Source organism: Plasmodium gonderi (genome assembly GCF_002157705.1).
Source record: "Plasmodium gonderi DNA, contig: Pgo-contig_335, whole genome shotgun sequence".
Classification (NCBI taxonomy): Eukaryota; Apicomplexa; class Aconoidasida; order Haemosporida; family Plasmodiidae; genus Plasmodium; species Plasmodium gonderi.
Window position 1 is genome coordinate 15,588 of NW_021629238.1, and position 23,287 is coordinate 38,874.

The 23,287-nt window shown below is 18.5% G+C and overlaps 4 protein-coding genes across 4 annotated transcripts; 2 read left to right on the forward strand and 2 right to left on the reverse strand.

Moving 5' to 3' along the window:
* Positions 1-4,910: 4,910 nt before the first annotated feature.
* PGO_002915 (variable surface protein) lies at positions 4,911-6,054 on the forward strand (the record flags this gene model as incomplete). Its single annotated transcript, XM_028691215.1, has 3 exons — positions 4,911-4,940; positions 5,070-5,765; positions 5,893-6,054. The coding sequence occupies 3 exons, from the start codon at positions 4,911-4,913 to the stop codon at positions 6,052-6,054; spliced, it is 888 nt and encodes a 295-aa protein (XP_028547016.1).
* Positions 6,055-7,935: 1,881 nt separating this feature from the next.
* PGO_002920 (variable surface protein) lies at positions 7,936-9,070 on the reverse strand (the record flags this gene model as incomplete). The annotated part of the gene is made up of 4 exons (XM_028691216.1): positions 7,936-8,091; positions 8,208-8,326; positions 8,383-8,908; positions 9,053-9,070. 4 exons carry the CDS (start codon positions 9,068-9,070, stop codon positions 7,936-7,938), a joined length of 819 nt encoding a protein of 272 aa, XP_028547017.1.
* A 6,698-nt stretch (positions 9,071-15,768) lies between these two features.
* Positions 15,769-16,926, forward strand: PGO_002925 (variable surface protein; the record flags this gene model as incomplete). Its single annotated transcript, XM_028691217.1, has 3 exons — positions 15,769-15,798; positions 15,930-16,574; positions 16,762-16,926. The coding sequence occupies 3 exons, from the start codon at positions 15,769-15,771 to the stop codon at positions 16,924-16,926; spliced, it is 840 nt and encodes a 279-aa protein (XP_028547018.1).
* Positions 16,927-20,963: 4,037 nt separating this feature from the next.
* Positions 20,964-22,149, reverse strand: PGO_002930 (variable surface protein; the record flags this gene model as incomplete). Its single annotated transcript, XM_028691218.1, has 3 exons — positions 20,964-21,113; positions 21,231-21,983; positions 22,108-22,149. The coding sequence occupies 3 exons, from the start codon at positions 22,147-22,149 to the stop codon at positions 20,964-20,966; spliced, it is 945 nt and encodes a 314-aa protein (XP_028547019.1).
* Positions 22,150-23,287: the final 1,138 nt, after the last annotated feature.

Genomic DNA, 23,287 nt, shown 5'->3' on the forward strand with positions numbered 1-23,287 from the left:
TTCAGAGTTTTCTCTTATGAGTATTTATGTATGAGGTTTATTGTATACGTTTTTCAGTCTGTTTTTATATTTATGTTCTTTATTTATATAATTTTACGTCTACTTCATTTGAAAATAAATTATATTATTACTTTATAACATGGATTTTTTTTTATTAATATGAAGCACATCTAAATTTTCAAAAAATATTTATCAATTTTTATTATATTAAATCTATTAAAATCATATTTTATTAGCGAAGTTATTTATTTTTATAATTATATATATATATGTATATATTATATATTTTATCCAATTTTTTACATGTATTAAGCATTTATTAATTGCAGGTTAATTAATTTTTAAGACGCTTCTATGTAACGTAATATATTGCATGTACATTAATGATACATATAAATTGTCATAATATTTTATGTATTCTTTGTTTATTTACTATGAAATATTTATTTTACATATTTTTATCCATTATCATCACACAATTAGATCAAATATATATTTTTTATTTTTTTTTTTTTAATAATATCCATACAATTTTTTTTTTTTTTTTGATATATATTTAAAATGACATATAATTTTCATATACAATTAAATGAGTTATAAGTAAATACATAAATATTGTTATTGCAAGAAAAACATAATAAGAAGAAATAAAAAAATACAAATAATCTAGAAAACTTTAATGTACATGGTAATGCCATAGAATGATAAAATTTAGTTTCCTTTCTTTTTATAATTATAGAATCATAAAAATATCATGTCTGAAACTATAGAATTATTATTTTTCTAATTTTTTTATAACATTTATTTATTAATGTAAATATTCTATAATTTTCTCTATTTTATTATAATGAACATGTTTTCTGAGTATTATATATCACGAAATTTCTATTTTTTTAAATAACATTTTCTTAGAAATTATCTAACTATACATGTATACTATATCTTATTTTTTTACTTTTAGTACATAATTGAAGCAGAATGCGTGTAAATGAAAAATTAGGGAATGCTTTTTTTTTTTTTTTTCCTAATAAATTATAGCTTGCTTTCTAAATAAGGTACAAAATATAACCATTTATTATTATATTTAAAGCATTTCAATAAATATATTAAAAAGAAAATGTGTTACCGAAATATGGAAAATATTAAATAATGGAATGTAAATTACATTGAATAGGTAAACCAGAATACTATATTATTTAAATTAAAAAAAAGTTTATTCTTTATACACTACAATTAAAATATAGTAAACATTTTTATAAAGTCGATACTCATTTTAAAAAAAATAATTCAAAATAGTTATTTTCCTATAATGTAATGAATATAACATAGTAATTGATGATGGTACATTTTAAAAAAAAAACATTAATTGAGAAAATACATTTATTTTTTATCTAGTTGATTTTTTTCATTAAGGGTTCTTGGCTTATTAGGGCCAAGAAATCCCATTGCACAAATTCTAAATTTCCCCTTTTGTTGAATTATTTTTATTGGTATTATTAGGATAAAAATTGTATGGTTCATTTTTTTACTGGACATTGATCTTGAACTTAGTATGACTGATAATATTTATGGGTTTCTATATTAATTTTAATAATATATACAATTTTAACAAATATTAATATAATCCCACATATTTAGTAATTATTTTTTAAAACTCAATTTGTGTAAGGATATATATAAAACTTCGATAATTTACAAAAAAATAATTAATTATCTTTCGTGCCTATATAGCAATAATTGTGTGTTGAATGTCCTTCAAATATATACATTTAATTATTATAACATGTGCACTAATTATTTCTTATTCTATTAAATTATAATAGTGTTTTACAACTAGGAATTTTTTTTTGGAGTTCTGTTTCCTAAATTTTATATATATTAAAACATATTGTTGAATTATATTTATTTGAAGTACATTTCATTCTATGAGCATATAGCAAAACGAAAATATGGAACTGGTTTTATTTTATACATACTACTGTCTAATTTGTTATATTATGGAAAATAGAAAAATATTATATATGTTTTCAATTTATCACTCAAAATATTAATAAATCTAAAAAGACACATATATTAAATTTATAGATATAAATAATTTTAATATATATTATATATATTTTGAATTATTTTAATCCAAATAAAAAATATAGAAATATATTACATGCTTCGAAGAATTTATTTACAGTTTCCACAAAAAACTATGTGAACATAAAAATATTTATAAAAAAAATCATAGATTTATTGGAATTTTGCATTAGTAAATATGGTTTTTTGAGTAAGGAATAATAAATTATATGTCCTTAAATACAAAAATAGGTTAAAAATATATAAAAATGAAAATATATAATAGACAAAAAATACGCTACATAACGATTAAGATTTTACCATATATCACATAGATTCAAAAAATAACAAATATATCCTATATTATTCACATGTTTTTAAGTACAATGATTGTGTTAATTTAGATTTTTTATACCTTTTGTATGGTATTTTAAAAATTATATTTTAATAAATATTTTATTATTTTTCATTAATTAATACATGTTACATAAACATATGAATGCTCATCCTATGCATAACATTAACTGAAAATGCATTTCTTCAAATTTTCCTTTTATGTTGTATGCTCGTGGATACATAAGAAAAGAAAGTCAAAAAAACTTTTTCCAAATTAAAAAAATTATCATCCTAGATTCAATAAATAATATACTATTATAATAAACCTTCAGTTAAATAATAATAATATATCTAAAATAAGATACACGAAAAAAATAATTTACTTATCTATTTATATAAGTAAAGAATAAGGCCTTTTAAAAATAGTATATTTGTTATTAATTATAAATCTTTTTTATATGAATAAAATACGTCTGTTCTCATTGATAAAGTTACAAGAATATGAATCGAAATTAATTTTAAAAATTCATGAAAGAAGCCTCATAATTATACATAAATAAACGGTTTCATAGCTGAATAAGACTTCATTCAAAATTCATTTTTTTATAGTTTGTATAATTTTATTTTGTTACATATTTATAAACATTTTTTTAAATAAAATAATAATATAATTCATTTCAAAATTTTGCCATATTGAAACATTGTATACATTAATAGGATTCTAATATGCAATTAATATAAATAGTGCATTTATTAAGTTTTATTGTCTTAGTGGGATTCATGATATATACATTTATAGAAATAAAATTTTAAATAAATATTTATTTATATATTTGTATGAGAAGTGATATTAATTATGAAATACAATATAATGTATGCGCTGATTCAATAACGTTAACGTATTCATTAAATATTTGTAATTGTCTATTTATATAATAATGTAAAAAAAATATTAATTTACATAGTACACGAAAGATTTATGAGAAAATATATTTCACATTTCGTATATTTAATGATTAGTTCTGTTTTCATAAATATGAATATGGTACATTATATACTATATATTAAACATTAAATTAAGCATTAAATTATTTTAATAAAAATTTTTAATTAATTATTTCATTTCATAAAAAAATTTAGTTTTCCATTTTCTATTAATGATATATGAATAAAATATATATAAAAAATGAATGAAAATAGTTGAATTAACATTATGTTTTTTAATTTTCAAAGTTATATTTAATAAGGTGCATTTTTTTTTTAATAAATAAATCTATAATAACATAATTTTATATATGTACCTGTAAAGTATAGAATGATGTAAAAAATGTGCACATATGTTAACATATAAAAAAATCAGTAATATATATTTACCTTTTCCTATTAAATTTATGTAATCACGTGAAACAATTATATTCCTTCATAGAATAATGATTAGTAACATAAAAAAGGAATATTTTAAAAAGTATATGTATAGTAGCATAGAAAATATTGTATCATATAAGGTAAATTTAAAATAAATTATTAATAAGTTTCTAAGTATTAAATTATATGCTATATATTATGTTAATGTATTTTTTTTTATATTTTTCGTTATAAGAATAAAAGTTATGTATAGACCTTATGAACACAATTATTTTTTTTCATTATTCTTTATTCTGATTAAATATTTTTTTGAATAAATTTATTTTAAATAATATATATATAACAACAACATTTATCATGAAATTTACAGACACATCATTATATGAAGCCACTAAATTATATTATATACACTTTATCGAATATTATAGAGAGATATATAACTCCAGGTACATTATTTAAAGGAATTTATTAGATAATTTTTAAAAATTTAACATTGCATATTAGAAGGAATTATAATTTTTTTAATTAAATATTATAGTAAATTTTATGTATTAATTTTATCATAATAACTATTTTTTATTGTAGATCATAAACATTAAATTGGTGATATACATGAAGAATAAACGTTATGAAAAAAATATTTTAAGTTATATAATACGTATTAAATGTAAAATTTAGAAGAAACAAAAATTCATGAGAATAACACATATATATATTTATAGTAGCTCTGTGAATTATTATTCTATATTAAAAGTAATTATCAGCATATGAATGAAACTATTAGAAAAAATTATTAACTGAATAGTATGTTTCATTTTTTTTTTTTATATTTTATGGCTAATCATTAATTTGCTATAAGAAGAAAATGTATCAATATTAGTTATATTTACTTAAATAAGTGGGTAATTCCAAGGGTTTAAGTATATTTTTATTAATATTAATTTAAATATATATATATTTTTATCGTGTCATTCAATCTAACTAATATGATTTAATAAATGCTCAATACAAATTAAAAAAAAATTATTGATCAGAAATATGAAAAATATTAATAAATATGCTCTATATATTATTTATTTCTATATTTTTAACACATTTTTAAAAAATATAATAAATTATAATTTTCTTGTTCTTGTGTATAAAACATGACTCATATTTCATCTGTGAAGAAGGATGTATATTTCAATTTATTATTATAATTATTCTACTTTATTTTAAAATATAGTTACTTGCGTAAAACAAGCAGAAAATATTTTCTATATGTTATATTTAGTATTCTAATGATTTTTAGCTTCCATTTATAGTTTGATTTTACAGGTATATTTCCGAAATGTAGAACAGAATATATAGCTGCTACAGTTGTTGACAATAATGCATTTTATAGTGAATGCAGTAATATAAGTAGAGAAGAAGGAATTAAAGATTATTATTATATTAATTTTTGCTCAAAACTTAGTAACTATTTAAATCATATAAAAAATAAATCAGATGAAACTGATATAAAAAGAAGTTGTAAATATCTCAATTATAAGATAAAGGATGAACTAAAAAAATTAAAACCTTATTGCAATTCTGAAAAGGAATGTTATAAAAAAATTGTAAATTCTTTCAAAGTACGTAAAAATCTTGAATTTGATAAATGCGAGGAATATATTGAAAATCTTGATGAAGGTACATTTTATGTATTGGTTTATCTGAATGACTTATATGGCGAACTGGAAAATTTTGAACAAAATAAAGATATGTCTTTATTTGGAAGCATAATTTTGAGTACATATAGTAGACTCTCAAGAATATGTGAACAAAGTGATAATGAATCTTTTCGTGTGTTGTTAGAAGATTTTAAATTAAATAATAATGTAATTGAGAAAGATATAACAGTATGTCCTAAATTTAATACGTTTTTACATAATTCTAGTAGGAAAAGACCAAGAATAGTTGTATTAGCTTCGTTTATTACAACTTTTACAATATTGATAATTGCATTTATCCTACATAAAGTTAAAAAAAATAAAGGAACTTATTTAATGTAATTATATCACATTTTACGTTATATATTATTATAAAAAATGTATACAAAATAAATTTCACATTAATAAAAATAATATAATGACATTTTATTTTTAGTATACACCTTTTTTTATATATTTACAAGTATGTATTAGAAAATTAAGGAGCGTATGGAGCAAAAAAAATAATGAAAGCACGAATATAATAAATATACATCAAGGAGAATACAAAATATTTTCTGAAGAAGTGCATCGAATAACATATGGTTCATTATTCTAATAAATATATATTGTTAACTATAAATTAAAAAAAAAAATTTTGAAAAAATTTCATTATAATAAAAACTATATATGTGTGTATAAATTTTCTTTATTTGATTATTTAATGTGTTAATTTTTTAATTAATAATTTCCTTTAAAAAATATAGAAATTTGATTTATTTACTATTTAATTTTTTGGAAAATCTTTTAAAATATATTTATAATAATTTCAAATTAGTGGTAAATAATATATTTGTAAATTAATTTATAGAAGTATATATTTAATATTGCTCATTTTATGGTAAAACGGCAATATAAAACGCAAAAAGCATGAAAAATGTTCCAATATTTATAACGCAGCATGTGCAACATTGTGTGAGATAATAAGAATTTTGATTTATTAAGTATTAAATGGAAATATTAGATAAGCATTATACACTACACATGATTTTATTTAATAATTTTAAAATATAGTATTTTTACTTCCATGTAAAGATGTTCTAAATATCATATATCTGACTTATATGAAAGATTATATACTATTATAAATAGAGCAAATATATGTGAAAATACTAATCTTGTTTGTAATTCCACGTTAAAACCTATATTATTCCCAGAAAAAGAAGTATTAAACATATTAGGATTCATCTCATTTCTCTTTCAAAAGCTATATTTGTGAATAAATTTTATATTGAACAGAAAGATTGCACAAATAATATACAGTGAACACTTATAATTTAATATTTTCTGTGAATTTTAATAAATATATATTTTCTGTAGATATTAGAAAAAGTATCATTTTAAATCATTAATAATTATAAAAATAATATTGTAAATTATTATATTATAAAACCTTTACAATAATATAGACGTATTTTTCACTGAGCATATTGTTTTTTTCTATGAAAAATTTAACCATATTGAATGTTTAGATAGTTCCAATTTACAAGGTATAATATACACACTATATTGATGTTGTATATATAATATATTACTTTTGTAAAAGTTTAAAAATTATGAATAAAATCTAAATCATCGTATATTTGTTATAACATATAAATTCTTGTATTATATTAATATGCATATGACACTATATATAATTTTGTACAAATAATATAAAAATAAAAGATACGTCCTAGATCATATATACTATATGTCATAGTTACAAGAATTATGTGATTTAAAATTATTCTGAAAGTTTAATTTAATGGATATGTTATATGAGTACATTTATTATGTATCATTTAAAATAAAAAACCAAAAAAATTAATTAAATGTCATAGATATATTTTTATATAATAATAAAACTTTTATGTAATAAAAATTCACTTATTAATATATAAATAATGGGGGAATAGAATATTTCATGCTAAAACATATTATTTGAGTTATAAAAAACAGTAAAATGTAAATTAATTATTTATGTATATACAAACATATTATACACTTTTCAACAGTACCACATGATAAAAAAAAACTGTATATATATATATTTTTGTATTTATCGTATTTAGTTATTATCACAAGCTTTAATATGGATATTCTATATTATATTGTATATTATTATTTTATTTGTAATATACTAATTTATTTTTTAAAAAATATTCTTCATGCAAACAATAGTATATTAAAGCAAGGAATCACGTAGCATATTCATACTTCTTTTATTCACAATTTACACATAAGATAATTAATACTTGAACATAAATAGATTTCTTTATGAAACATTATAATTCTAAATTAAAATATTAATATTTATTCTATTTTATAAGTTTTTATAAGAACAATTTATTCTTAATATAATGTTATTATGTAATATATTCTTCATGCATATTCATACAACTCTATACATGTAGATTAAATAAAACAAATTCTTCTAATTGTTTATTTAATTGTAAAATTATTCAGTATTATATAATATATTACATCTCATATTTCTTGAAATATTGCTAGATACTTCATATGTTTGCAATGAATCCCACACTTCATCAATACTGTTGAATTTATTTTTTATTCTTTTGATTAAAAGGCGTATCCATGAGTCATGTTTAGTAAACTAATTCATAATAATAAATATTTATAATATAGAATTTTATGAAAAATATACATTTTATAAGTTATTACAAAAATATTATTATAGCATATATATACATAAACAAAATCATAATTAACCTTGGACACATAAAATAAAGAAAGGGATATTATTAATAGTAGAACAATTGGAATTATAATAAAAACATATATTTTACGTTTTCGAAAAGAAGGTAATATTTGATATTCTATTTTAGCACCTGTCACTATTTTAATTTTGCATTATAGAGATTTGTAAAGTCTTCTAATGCATAACAAAAATCAGGATCTTTGTTGGATTTACATATTTCCTGGTAACACATATATGAAGAAGCACAATCGTTTAAAAAATTGAATTCACTATCACTAGAACAGTTATCCTCTAAGTTATTAAGATTAGAATACATATCATACAAATCTTTCATTTTTTTCAATATATCCTCAGTAACATATTTTCCATAAAATTGGTATGTATCCATATTTGTAGCACCAGATGCATCCATCAAATTAATATAAACCATTTTTTTAATGTCTATAGCTTTTTCTTTAAGAATATAATGATATATCCAAAAATAAAGATATACACAAGCAATATCAGTTATAATATCATAGTTAGTTTTATATTGTGTATATAAATAATATGTACCCTTGTGACATATGTTTAAAAAATCATTGCTTTCAATTCCAGGAACATCATCTTTAAAAGCATCACATGTGGATTTTCCGAGAAAACTTTCTGCAGAATCCTCTTTATAGCTCTCCAATTTCTGCCTATGTTCATCAAAAGAGTTTACATATTTATACTAAAAAGTGTAAAATCATGATAATATGCACGTGATTTTATTAGTGTGTGAGTGAATGATATATATTATGTAAAAAAAAAATAATAATAACAAATTATATTTGAAATATTATTATAAGCATACAATAAAATAATATAAATGTACAATGTTTTTGTCTGCCATAGGATATATTATCTTTTGATATTTAATAACTGAATGAAATAAACAATATTTTTTTAACTAAATATATAAATTATATGAAATATAAAATTCTGTATGATATAATTTATATACTTTAGTCTCATTAAAAGTGTGATATATTTTAATAATTTATAGTTATATTCATGAATATAATGAATTGAAAATCTGTGAAAAATAGTATTAATTCAAATGATCATAGTATAAGTGCGTGACAAAATTAAATATAATAATTATATAAATGAATAATATTATATAATAAAATATAATTTAATGAAATTGAAAATTATGTGAGAATTTTTTCTTGTTAATGTTATTATATAGAATCATCCGAGATTTATATTTTTCTCCTTCATATAATTATGTTATGTATAAATCCGAGTAAACAGAATCTTTATTGTATTATTTCTTATATTAGAATATAAATTGATATAAATATTATGAAACTAAATAATCTTTTTTTGTATTATTATATTATTATTATTTTATAGTATACATTCTTTTAACAATTACTCTATATATAACGGCATATAGTAGCTCTGTAAAATATTTCTATAAATAAATTTAAAATCTAAATATTATTTCTTTAATGTTATATGTCATCTATATATATTTTGTAAACAGTTTTTTTTAATGTATAATATTTTTATATTTTAAACATTAATTATTGATAACTTTGCAATTGCATATTAATTTGGTTTTTTCGCCTGAGTGTAACAACATATAAAATGTAAATTTCCTTTCTTGTAACATTTATAAGTTCTTACATTTGATAAAGTTTATAATATACATAAATGATGTTCTATAATTATATAATTATAGAATACTAATAATTGTGTTTTTTACGTAATCAGGAATTTACTAATTATATGTAATGTATACCATAACAAATAGATTAATATATGATGTGAATGATACATATTAAATATTAATCCTCGGTTGTAATAATTTAGTACACTAAAATATGTATATTTTAATATATTTTATATATTTTTCATTTATTCTTTTAACATATACTCTTTTATTTATTATGTTTTATTCATATAGTAAAGATATTAATTATTACTCACTGATTTTCTTATCAATACGGCAATAATATGAATAAATAAATATCCTTGAATCTTACATAAATAATACAGAATTCTTATTATATCTTAATTATTTTTTTCTTTATTAAGGAAAAGTTGTAAATCCATAATATGTATAAAATTCACTATTAATTCATGTTATCAATAAATATATGATTTTTCTGTATATTTATAAACTGTATAATCCATGATATAATATTAACAATAGAATATTTACATAATTTATTTTATATATACTAAACAAAGTGTTTTCTCATACATTTATTTCTATGAATTTTACTATTAGATTCTAATTCGAATTTTAACACTTATAGTGATAAAACAAAAATAAATATACATTTTTTCTTTTAAAGCCTTAATAAGAACATTATATTTTTTTTAACATTTAGTAAATTTACTCATTTATTATATTAAGGGTGATAATAGTTACTTTATACATATTTTGTACATAAAATATTTCGCAAGTAAAATTATTACTTACATAAATAGCATATCTTGTTGTAATAAGTGGAATTACATAATTCTTCACAAGTTTTACATTATTCTACAAAAATAATTAAAATAAATAGATTATTGTATTTTCATATATATAATATTTTTTGCCTTAAGTACTATTAAAGTATGAGTAATATTTTTGCATTGTTTTATGTTCATATATATGCCAATAAAATTATAAAATAAATATAGCATATAATTCGTTATAATGATTAAGAATAACATTTTAGGAACTTAAATCATAAAGATATATAGCGTATTCCTATTTTACACGATGAATTTCATGGATATACCTTAATAAATTTCATCAATAGTACGAAAAATAAATTTAAAAAAATTATACACAACGAATGCATATAGCAGAATTATTATATTATTTTGAAAAAATACATTCATTAAAAAATATATAAAATAATTTCTTATAATATAGTAATGACAATACTATTAGAGTATTTTACAATATATGCTTGCATTTGATTTCTAACTCAATCTCTTGTAATTATATGCTTAAAAAATGTAAATATGTTATATACATTAGAATAGAAATAAATAGGTACTCATAAATATAAACTCATAGTAAAAATAATTTATAAATTATAGAATCTATTGGTTATATCTTGTAATATAAAAATTAAATAAATCCATTATAATATATAATGAAAGTATCATAACCATGAATATAATGAAAGACAGATATTTGCTTTTGTCAATGAAGCTTACAAAAAACACCTCATTAAAAACAAAATATATAAGATAATGTAATTTTAGATTATTTTATTTTTTTAAATCTACACACAATAATTATAAAAAGTAATGAATCAAGAATATAATAGTAAAAAATTTACATACAAATGAATTTATAAAAAAAATAATTTACATGAAGGCAAGAAAAAAAAAAATTATTATATAAAATTTAATATAACAAAAGAATAAATATAGATTTTATTCAATGTGTTTTTATTATAAAAAATGAAAGGAAAATATCTTGTATTTCTCTATCAATAAATGCATGTGATTTAATTATTTGACAACATTCATTTTTAGATATTGTTTTATCAATAAATTCTAAGCTATTCAAAACTTCCACATTTTTTATTAATTTTCATAGAATCTAAAGCATTAAGAAATGTAGGTTCAATATCACCTTTTGTGATTTTTTTTCTACATTTTCTTTACATATTTGTTTATAACTAAGGACCAAACAATTCATACTTACAATTAAAAATATAATTTTTTTTTCTTATTAAAGCGTTCTTATAACTTTTTATGTGTGCTTCTTGTTACTACATTTCTTGTACATCATTATTGATATTTGGTGTAGTCTTTATAAAAGGGCATCAGTGACGAAATTAAATGAAAATTATTATTCTGAAATAATTTAAGTCTTATTATAAAAAATTAATGTAGTATGGATGGATTAAGATATTATGAAAATATAAGAGAAAGGCCACATATGTATATATAAATATATAAGGAATGATATTGGTTGTAAAAAATATAGCAGAAGACTTAATTACATAATAGGCTTCGTATTTCAAAAAGTTAATAAATTAAGCGTAATTTTTCATTTAGTTGGGAAATTCTCTATATAGTTATTTAGCAAGAAGACAAATAATAATAATCATTCGATAGGAAATACATTAAATTTCTATAATAATAATAAAAAATATGTGTTAATAATAAAGAAAGCGTTTTGTTTGAATATATTCATTATATTATTCCTAATAAAAGTCTCTAAGCTAAGATAACAGTACTTATTAAATTACAAATTTAAATATAAGACATATAGCACTTCGAGAATATGTATGATAAATAAATTAGTACCTTATTTTTATTCATTATAAGAGTAAAATTTTCTGCTTAAAGGAGAAACGTGAAATAATTTTTTTTATTTTTATGGAATAACTTAAATTATTAACCTTCAAACAAAATGTTCAAGTTGAAGGAATATATTCATTGAACCAACGTGGAGAACAATATGAATGTTACATAGGCTGTTTGGTATCACCGTAGCATTCAATGTTAAAATCAGATTAGTTCATCAAAAAAGGGAATACCATACTAATTTTTATACAACTTATACTACTACATCGATAACGTTTTTTTCATGCCATATAAATATAACATATGATATAATACATATAGTAGATATTCTCAGAGTAAAGTGTTATTATGACATATTTTCATAATATATTAAAAATGTTATATCATAATTTTCACAAATAACAATATTATTCAAGAAAAATGATAAGAAATTATAGAATATCGAGTATATGAACTACCAAGAACATGCAAATGAATACATAGAATTTTATAAGTAAATGTTAATATTAAAGACATTTTATGGAAGCATTAATGTTTTCTCGTAAGCTGTATTCTACAGAATAAAAATGATTTAGTTTAAAATACATGGAACATTATTAATAATAAAATAAAAATAAAAAAAAACATTATATTTCTCATTAGGTAGTTATATAGGAAAATATATTTTCATGAAATTTGAAAAATATTGTGAAATTCTTTACAAAAAAATATAACATAAATCTTTTATATTAGAAATATTTATGCATAATAATGTTTTGAATGAAAATATGGAAAAATCTTATAGCATCAAAATGTATTAAAAAAAAAATTAAATTATAATATTTTAAAAGATGCCATTGACATAAGAAAGATAAATACAATAAAATAATAATTAATATTATAGATGCACAAATTAATGTATTTTTACATTATTATGTATGAATATTTATTAATTCTTATTAAATGAATTATTTATATGCAAAATTTTTGTGATTATATATATTAATATATAAATTTTTTTATATTAGATTCCTTCTGTAAGTTACTATATAAAATTTATAAACATTTGCATTTGGATTAATAAAAAAAAATTTTATTAGCATACATATTTTTTTTATTTTTTAGTTTACTCAATAATATACTTTATTGAAAGGAAACCAATAAAAAATATAATTTATAATGCATTTGGCGAAATGTGAAACATCTATTAACATGTTTTCGATGTTTTACAATTAAAAATTTAAATATTTACTGTTCTCATTTTTTTAAAAATCCTAAACTGACATAAACTGATTAACGCAGTATAGAATTTTTAATGTAAAAAGTATATTAATAACTCCGCAAAATATATGGTTCCAATAATTATATTATTTAGTGTATATATTTCAAGAAATTTACTTTAATTTTTTCTCTCATTAATATATTATTATCTGAGGTTTTTACATTCACATACATTCTTTTTCATTTACTAATATATGAATTTCTTTAATTTGCTCTTATTAAATATTATTTCATAAAATAAAATATCATTTTATATACATGTGTTTATGTTTTATATTTTGTGCTTTAATTACTCTCACGAAGAAAAAGAAATGATATTTAGACATATATTTTTATACACGATACACAAGCTATTTTATAACAGATTAATTTAAATTTTTTTTGCATCTTATATTTTAATTAATATTTAATCGTAAAACATATAATTCTAAAAAATAATTATTTCATTATATAATAATTATAAACCCAGTGTTTAACAGGTAATTAATAAATTCAGAAATCTACAAATAATGCTTTCTGTAATAAGTATCAAAATTTTTTTATCAAATAATAGTTATTTAGTTGAAAAAATTATAATTTTTATTTATCATAAAATTTAAGAATCTCTAAGTTCTTAGGAAATGAGAACAAAAATTATTATTTTCTAGATTAACATAAAGAATAATTTCATGATTCAATAATATTATATTAATGAATATAAAATATATTTAATTAAGTTATTAAGCTGTATGATATATTTATTTCATTTATATATACATATATAATGCAGAATCTGTTTTTAATGATGAATTTATGTTTTTTTTGAAATAAATATTTTTTAAAAATACACAATATAACGCAGAAAAGGTAGTAATAATAATATATTTTGCATTATTATTGTTTCCATTTATTTATTCAACGGAAAATAGATGTCTTAATTATTATTTTATTATACACTAGAAGGAAAAACTTTACAATATTTGGTGAATATAATCTTAAATTAAATAACTGTAAAAAAAAATATAGTTACATAAATATGGAATATAATCATTCTTTTAAAATGTAATTATATCATAAGTAATTGCTAATAAAAAAGATAAATCACTTCGTTGTATCCTAAAATAAATTATTTATTACAACCTACTTATCATTTTATTAAGGCAATTTAGTATGTAACGAAAAAAAAGTTAAAATAGAACAATTATGAAATGGTAGATAAGCATAACATATATAATATATAAATATAACTTTTATATTGCATATATATACATATGGCAATTTTATTGCTTAAACACTCATGTAGTATATATGTTTTCTTAATAATATGTATTAAGCATTCATATATGCAAATAACAAACTAATATATATGTACAATTTTCCTTTGAATTTAATTATACTACATAATACAATAAATTAATAATACTATATGTTATATAGTAATAAAGTAGTTTTATATATATTGCATCTATATTAAATAATATCAACGTAATTTACAATAATTCCTTTGATTAATCATTTATCATATTTTATATATAAATAGAAAGATTTTTATTCTATAAATTAAATGCATAAACATTTATGGCAAGGTTCATTTATACGTAATTTTTAAAAGTCATTTATACGAAATAATAAATATACTAATATAATTTAATAGAATATAAGTAAATATATTCCCTTTTTTTCATATATATAATAATTATTTTATTATAGTAGTTTATTTTTATAATAATATTATAAAATTATTATTCGTTTTTTAATATTTTTTTATAATTACAATATTATAAATATATTTCTCAAACTAGGTGTTACATGAAAAAACTGTATCCTTATTCCAAACGAAAAATATTGTCGTATATTAATATAACTTTATAAAACGATAAGAATATAAATTATAAAAAGAATTCTAAGATTTAAAATGTTATATAAAATAATATATATGACATCATTTTAATATGTATTCGAATGTCTTTAGCATAAAAAAATTTCATTATAAAATAGATAAAAGGTTTTCTCTTTAGTTATCATGCTTAAAACACAATGGTTGCCACTAAAATAAACAACAGTGATGTATATAAATTTTTTCTTTTTAATATTTGTATTACTTAAATTTATAATATCATTTTTTGTGAGGAACGAGTAGAAAATGTTTTCTTAAAAATATTTAAAAATTTTAAATACTTCATGGCTTTCATTTTTAGTATGATTTTACCGATATATTTCCCACATGCAAACAAGAGTATGACGAAGCTAAAAATAGCTGTAGTTTCGTTTCTTTTAACAATCCTTTTGGTCCTGTGTGCAGTGTTATGGGACAATCACTTGGAATTACAGATTATACATTTCCGTGGACTTGTCAAGAACTTAGTTGTTATTTAAATAATATTAAAAGTAAAAAGGTCGATAGTATAGAAAGAAACTGTAAATATTTCAACTACATGTTAAAATATGTATTAGTTAATTATACTCCTACTTGCGAGGAAGAAAAAAGTTGTTACAATAAAATGATAACTTTATACGAGGCATATGATAAATATGAATTTGATAAATGTAAAACATATGTTGATAATCTTGATCATGATACATTTTCTAAATTTCAAAACCTATATTGGCTATATAATAATCTAAAAAATTTTGAAATTGATAGTCATAAATGCCCCAAGGATAGAACATACTTTAAAAAATATATGAAATTTTATGAAATTTGTCAAGCAAATAATAATTCTAGTTATTGTGATGTACTCAGAAAATTTAAAGTAGATAATATGAAAAGTACAAAAGATGAAAATGCATGCTCTGTAAATACAAAAATATTACATCAAGCTGACAGGAGAGATATTCGTAAGGTTATTTTAATTGTATCTATTTTAACTTTCACAATATTAATAATTATATTCGTTTTATACAAAGTTAATTATAAATTTAGTTTATAAATTCATATTATATATGTGCTATACTATACATGTTTTGGAATATTTTGCATCAAACATATGATCTACTCATATAAATGTAATATTATTTCTCTGTTATCAGTATATACCTTATGGTTCATATGTAAAACCGCGCATACTAAAGTTAATGAATATATGGAATGGAAAAAATAATGAACTACCTATTTTAATTGATTCATCTGAAGAAAAATACAAAAATTTAACTGATATAAATTATCTAATATCATATAAATCCTTAGACTACTAATAAAAATATCATGATCATTAATAAATATAACATAGATTCTATAGTATAAATATAATAAAATTAAGAGATTTTATTTTCTTAGAAAGAAAAAAAAATTAACTATTCAACATAAAATATATTAACGTAATGATTTAATAATATAGAGGTATACTATTATTTTTTTTCTTTCGGACAACAGATGAAATAAAAATTTCAGAACATTACTAGATAAGGAAAAACAATTATAGATATTATCGAAACGTTGAAGAAATTAATAGTCAATAAATACGCTTTAAACACTGTTATATATTAGAATTAATTAGTTAATAAAAATATATAAAAATTTCCTATGTTAACAATTATTTCAATGTGCTATTTTTATAGACAATAATAGATTATTATATATATGAGCAAAACCTTAAATGAAAATATAATAAATAATAAGAAATTAGAGCAGAAATATTATTAAAATGCATATATTACAACACTATATGAAATATACAAATATAAAATATATAAAAAATATAAAAAGAAAAAAATTGTTCATTGATTAATTATATTTTGAAAAAAACATATTATATGAGGAATACATTAGTATTTAATAAAAAACAGATACATACCACTAAATTCAATTATACTATAATTAGAGAAAATTGAATAATGAAAATAAATGCATGAAAAAATTATTCCTAAATAAAATTATCTACTACAAAGAAATGTTTTAATAATGCTTAAATGAAATAAGAAAATTAGCGTATGCTCATTATTGAAAACAAAATAATAATGTTACATTTTTTAAATTATCCAATAAAATACATTTAATTGTAATGATACTATGTTTTTTTATTCAATAATAAGTATAATACTATATTATATATAGATTTAAATATATAATCATTTTATTTCTTAATAATATTTATTAAAAGCACACTATTTATATAACGATATATATTCAATACATATATAATAATTTTAAGGAAGCTTTCTAAGGATATGTGATACTTATGTTGTAATATTAGTGGTTTGTATATATATTTTACAAATCAAGTATATTAGGTTAACAATAAAGATAAAATTATATATAAGTGTGACATTTTAAAATCGTCTTTAAGAAAAATGATATAGTCTATAATGATGTACGAATATGTTAAATCTCCACAATACTCACAATGAACAACTTATTCTAACAAATACAGATAATTATAATAAATAAATATATATATTTTCAAATGTTTGTAATTATTTCTTAAAGTTTTTACGTTAATATATTATCTTTTAATTCAATTTTATAATAATATACTATCTTATGTAAATGCAATATCAGAAATATATATATAACGAATTATATATAAAAATTAAATGAAAAAAATTTATTAAGTCAAAATAAATTTATATATTTTTTTCGACAAGATATTTTTATAGATTTTTATTTTTCGCTACTGTAATATAATCTTTAAATCTCATAATAATTTGAGTTATGTAATATATATACATCTATTTTCTTTTTACTCATCATAAAGTAAGAATACATGTAAATATTTTATATCATACTGGAGTAATAATTATATTACATAATGTATCTATATTAGGGAATTATAAATTTTTATTCATTTATAGATTTTTTTTTTTTCTGATTATTCATGTATATGTATGAAGACTATTAATAGAAAACGTATGCTCCTGTAATACTTCATATATATATTTATTTTATAAATCTAACTATAAAATATCATTATCATTTATTTTATTATAAATAAATTAATTATTATATTATATTTTTATAATTTGGTGTATCATTTTAATATTTTATGATATATTGTTTCCTTAGATATCATACTTTATCTTTTTTTTTATGTTCCAATACTATAAGAAAAAGTAAAATATTGTATTTATACCACAATTTTAAAAACAAATATAATATAACATATTCTTTTATTAATTATATTGAATATACACATAATATTACATTTTTTGTTAAATTTTCTTATTTTAACCTAATACAATTAAATTATGAATTCTTTTTTTTTTCATACATAATTCGTAAAATATTTATATATAAGAAGAAATACATTTAAGAAACACACAATTCATAAAAAATTTTTCTTTTAATTTATGATTGCAAATGATGAATTATTACAGCACTAGTTTTTATACTTAAGAATTTACGATTTTTCTTCTAGCAAATACTTTATTATAGTATGTAATATAAATTATTTAGCTTAACAGAATGATTTATTCTCGTTTCAGATAATTACATTTAAATGAGATTTATAATATTTGATAAAATATTAATATTTTACATCTACTAAATTTATCCCATGTGGTAATGTAATATAGTGTAATAATATCTCACTAACATATTTTTTCATATTTAACCTGTGTAATGCCCATGGATTCATTTTGTGAGAAATTTTAATTTATGTGTTATTAAGAATATATAAATCTCCTTAAGATGTAAATTTAATATATAAAATAATACTATTATATGCATATTATTCATTTAAAATTTTAGTATTACTGATATTTTGTCATTATTTGTTTGTAATTCATGTATAATAAGAAAACATATATATGTAATATTAAAAAATAAATATATTCAATATGTAATTTAGTCCTATTATGAAAATAAAAGAGTTATATATATTTATATATATAATTATAATTATTACACATTCATGAAGATATATTCCCTTCATGTTAGTAAAGCATATCCATTTATAAATAATAATTTTAGGAAATCCACAAAAATATATAATAATACAGCAATATTGGCAACAAATATTTACTGTCACATAGTGCTTATATATTCAATGAAAATATATGTTTTATAATATTTATAATGTATGGTAACTAGATAAACAATAACAAGAAAAAAAAAACCTAAAAATATTAAAAAAAAATAGAGATTAATAATTTTAATTAGGATACTAAATAAATAAGGGTTATCAAAAAAATGATTCATATATGTAAATAATTTAATATTTTAAAATTAGTCATATAATTCGTATCACAATTTTTGATAAAATTATTCATAATATATTTATATTCTAATGAATTTACATAATTTATTTTATTACATAATAAATCACCAAAAAATTTTTAATATGTACATTGAATTTACTTGTTCTCTTATAAACAATATGTTTTAAATAAATTTACTTTGTAAATGTAAGTATATTCCCTGAATATATTATAAAGGCCATATTAATTATTACATTCTTTTTGGTTTAATTATTATACTTCAATATCTCTATATTATAATATATTTCTATTTTGAATTATATGGGTAGAGTTAATATGTTACATAAAACAGTTCTATTAAATTAAAAAATATTTTTTCTTATTATAAGATGTAACACTAAATAGAATTAAGTTTATTTTTATATTATAATTTCTTATTTTACGTATTATATGAATCGTGAATTAAAACAACCTTTTCATATTTATTTATGTTATATCCTGTTTTAATTTTTATATCACTCTCAAATATATTATTTTTCTTTGCAATTAAATATAAGATTCTCCTATATTTTGTCACATTTTTTTATATTTTTTAATGTTTTTTAAATATAGCGATATAAAAAATATTATATAAAAACACTTATTTATATATGTTTTTAATTACTGATCATTATCTCTTAAACATATATAAATATTAATATGTGTGATAAACATATAGAAATAACCTATAAAAAAGGAATTATTCTATATCATAATTTGTATTTTATATTTGTCTATATAATTTATTCCTATTTATATTACAATATACTACTGAACAAACTAAAATAATTTTATTCCTTTAATAAATTCAATAATAAAACATGAAATGAACGTGATATTGAATTAATGTTTTAGTTTAAAGTATAAATACATTGATAATGGCATTTTTATATAAACCTATGACTTATTTTTAAATTAAAATATAATTTGTTCTATTATTATAACTATTTCCCCTTTATATCAAGTTACTAAGAAAAATATTTTTCAAATGATTTTTGAATACCTGTTTACGTACCAATAATCATTGTCTTCATTGTCTTATATATTAAATAATAAAATTAGGTAGAATTATATAATATGTTACATCTATTATTCCATGCTGCGATTTCAAATACGTCAGAAGATTTCTGAATTGAACATATTTTATCTGTATGTTTTCTATAATACCTTTTTCTTAAACGATTGAAGTGTGAACACCATGGAATGAACTGTTTCATAATAAAACAAATTATGTATTATATATATGATTGATTAGCATTAATTTTTAATTTATTTATAGAAATCATTTTATTGTATAAATACTTATAAATGAAATAATAACTAACCTTATTCAGAATAAATATTAAAAGAGAGATTATTAATATTATAGTAACTGGAATTAAAATAGCTTGTTTAGTACTAGTTCTAGAATAAGGTAAAGTTATATCCTCATATTTAATGCACGGTAACATTTTGCATTTAAGATTATCACATTCTTCAGTTATATTTGGTATATTATTATACTGGTTTCTAATGTTTTCTAATGCATCACAAAAATGAGAACCACTATTCAATAAACATGCATCCTCGTGTCGCATATATGTTTCAGCGCAATCATCTACACAGTCACATCTATCAGTCTCAGAACATGTATTATAATTCTTTATATAATTAATCTTAGTATTCAAATCATATATATCTCTAAGTTTTTTCCATTCATTGTCGAAAATATTTATCTCCGAATAAGGTTTAATTAAATCCCCGGTACTAGTTTTATAATATAAATTTATGAATTCCTTATAAATTTCGTTGATCTGTTTACTATATTTTAAAGAATTCTGATCATCCCTATATAACAAATAGTATAAGTATTGTAATCCATTTTTTATTCTTAATGTGTTATCGCGCACACTATGTATATCAAATAAGTATGCCATCAATTTAATGCATGTATTATATTCCTTTATAATATTCAAATGATTGATACGAGTATTTCTGTTTTTTATTTCCTGACATTGAGAAGAATACTCAGCTAGTCCATTTGTAGAATTATCAAAAATTTTTTTATAATCAGAAAAATATAAATCTAATATATCAAACTAAAAATAGGAAAAATATATTAGTATTACAAAAATTATTTATTACAGAGATAGTTTTTAAAATTTTAGTGCATGAACGACTATATACATATTATTGTTCTTCTATATATGTTATTTTAAATACAATCGCACAAATTTCTCCTCCATTTCGAATAATTTTATACATTTTTGAAGAAGTGAAAAAAAATAAAATACATGAAAGTAATATTATCTATTTCTATATAGAAATAAATTGGACGAAAAAATATTTTGTTTCGCTTTATTACAATAATACAACTCATATAAAAATATCATATATTATTGTAAGGATTTATTATTATAGGATATAATATATATTTTTAATTATTTTTGTTATATAATATAATTGAAAAATATTTTTAATGAAAAATAAAAAAATCTAAGTTTATTACTAAAAGTAAACAATAATTATTCTGCTTGAAATATATATAAATATTATATAATTTTAATTATAGACATATTTAAAAAAAATATACAAAACAATGACAGGGGTTAATATTTTGAATATATTTATAAATTCTTTCCTTCAACATCATAAATTTTACAATGGATTACATAAATAATAGTAACACTTATAGTATCTTGAAATTAAATTTCTTGTGCACTTAAATAATTACTTATTTATTATTCGTATAAATATTGGTAGTAAATAAATATTACTTTATATAATAATATTTTCTCGAAAATTAAGAAAAATTTTCAATAAATTATTATGATATATATCCATTATAATAATTAATGAAACAAATTTATTATGTATTTTTAAATTTATATAAATACAGTGAATACAATAAGAAATAAGATTTACCAAACTAGTATTCGTTATATTACGCTTAAAAATAAGGACATGATTTTTGAGAATATATTCGTTTTTATTTATGCATTTATGTATTATAAAAATAAAACTAATTCGATATTAATAATATGTATTAATTATATTCAGCGAACGGAAAATAGAAAAATTAGACAAAAAATAATATATATATATCAAAAACCATAATAAAGCTACATTGAATAATGTAATTTTAAAAGTATAAATATTCAACATAATGTGATAAATTTATGTCTCTTCGCTATTATTATATTAATCTAAAAAATTCTTTAATACAAAATATTATAAAAGACTAAAAGTTGTAAAATTAAATATGTAATTAATAATTCATTATACTATGATAGTCATATTTATTTTAATTATCCTACTTGAATAATGATTTAATAAGTATATATGATTATATAATCCATTATTCTATATGCATATTATGGACGAGGGAAAATTTTTAATATAA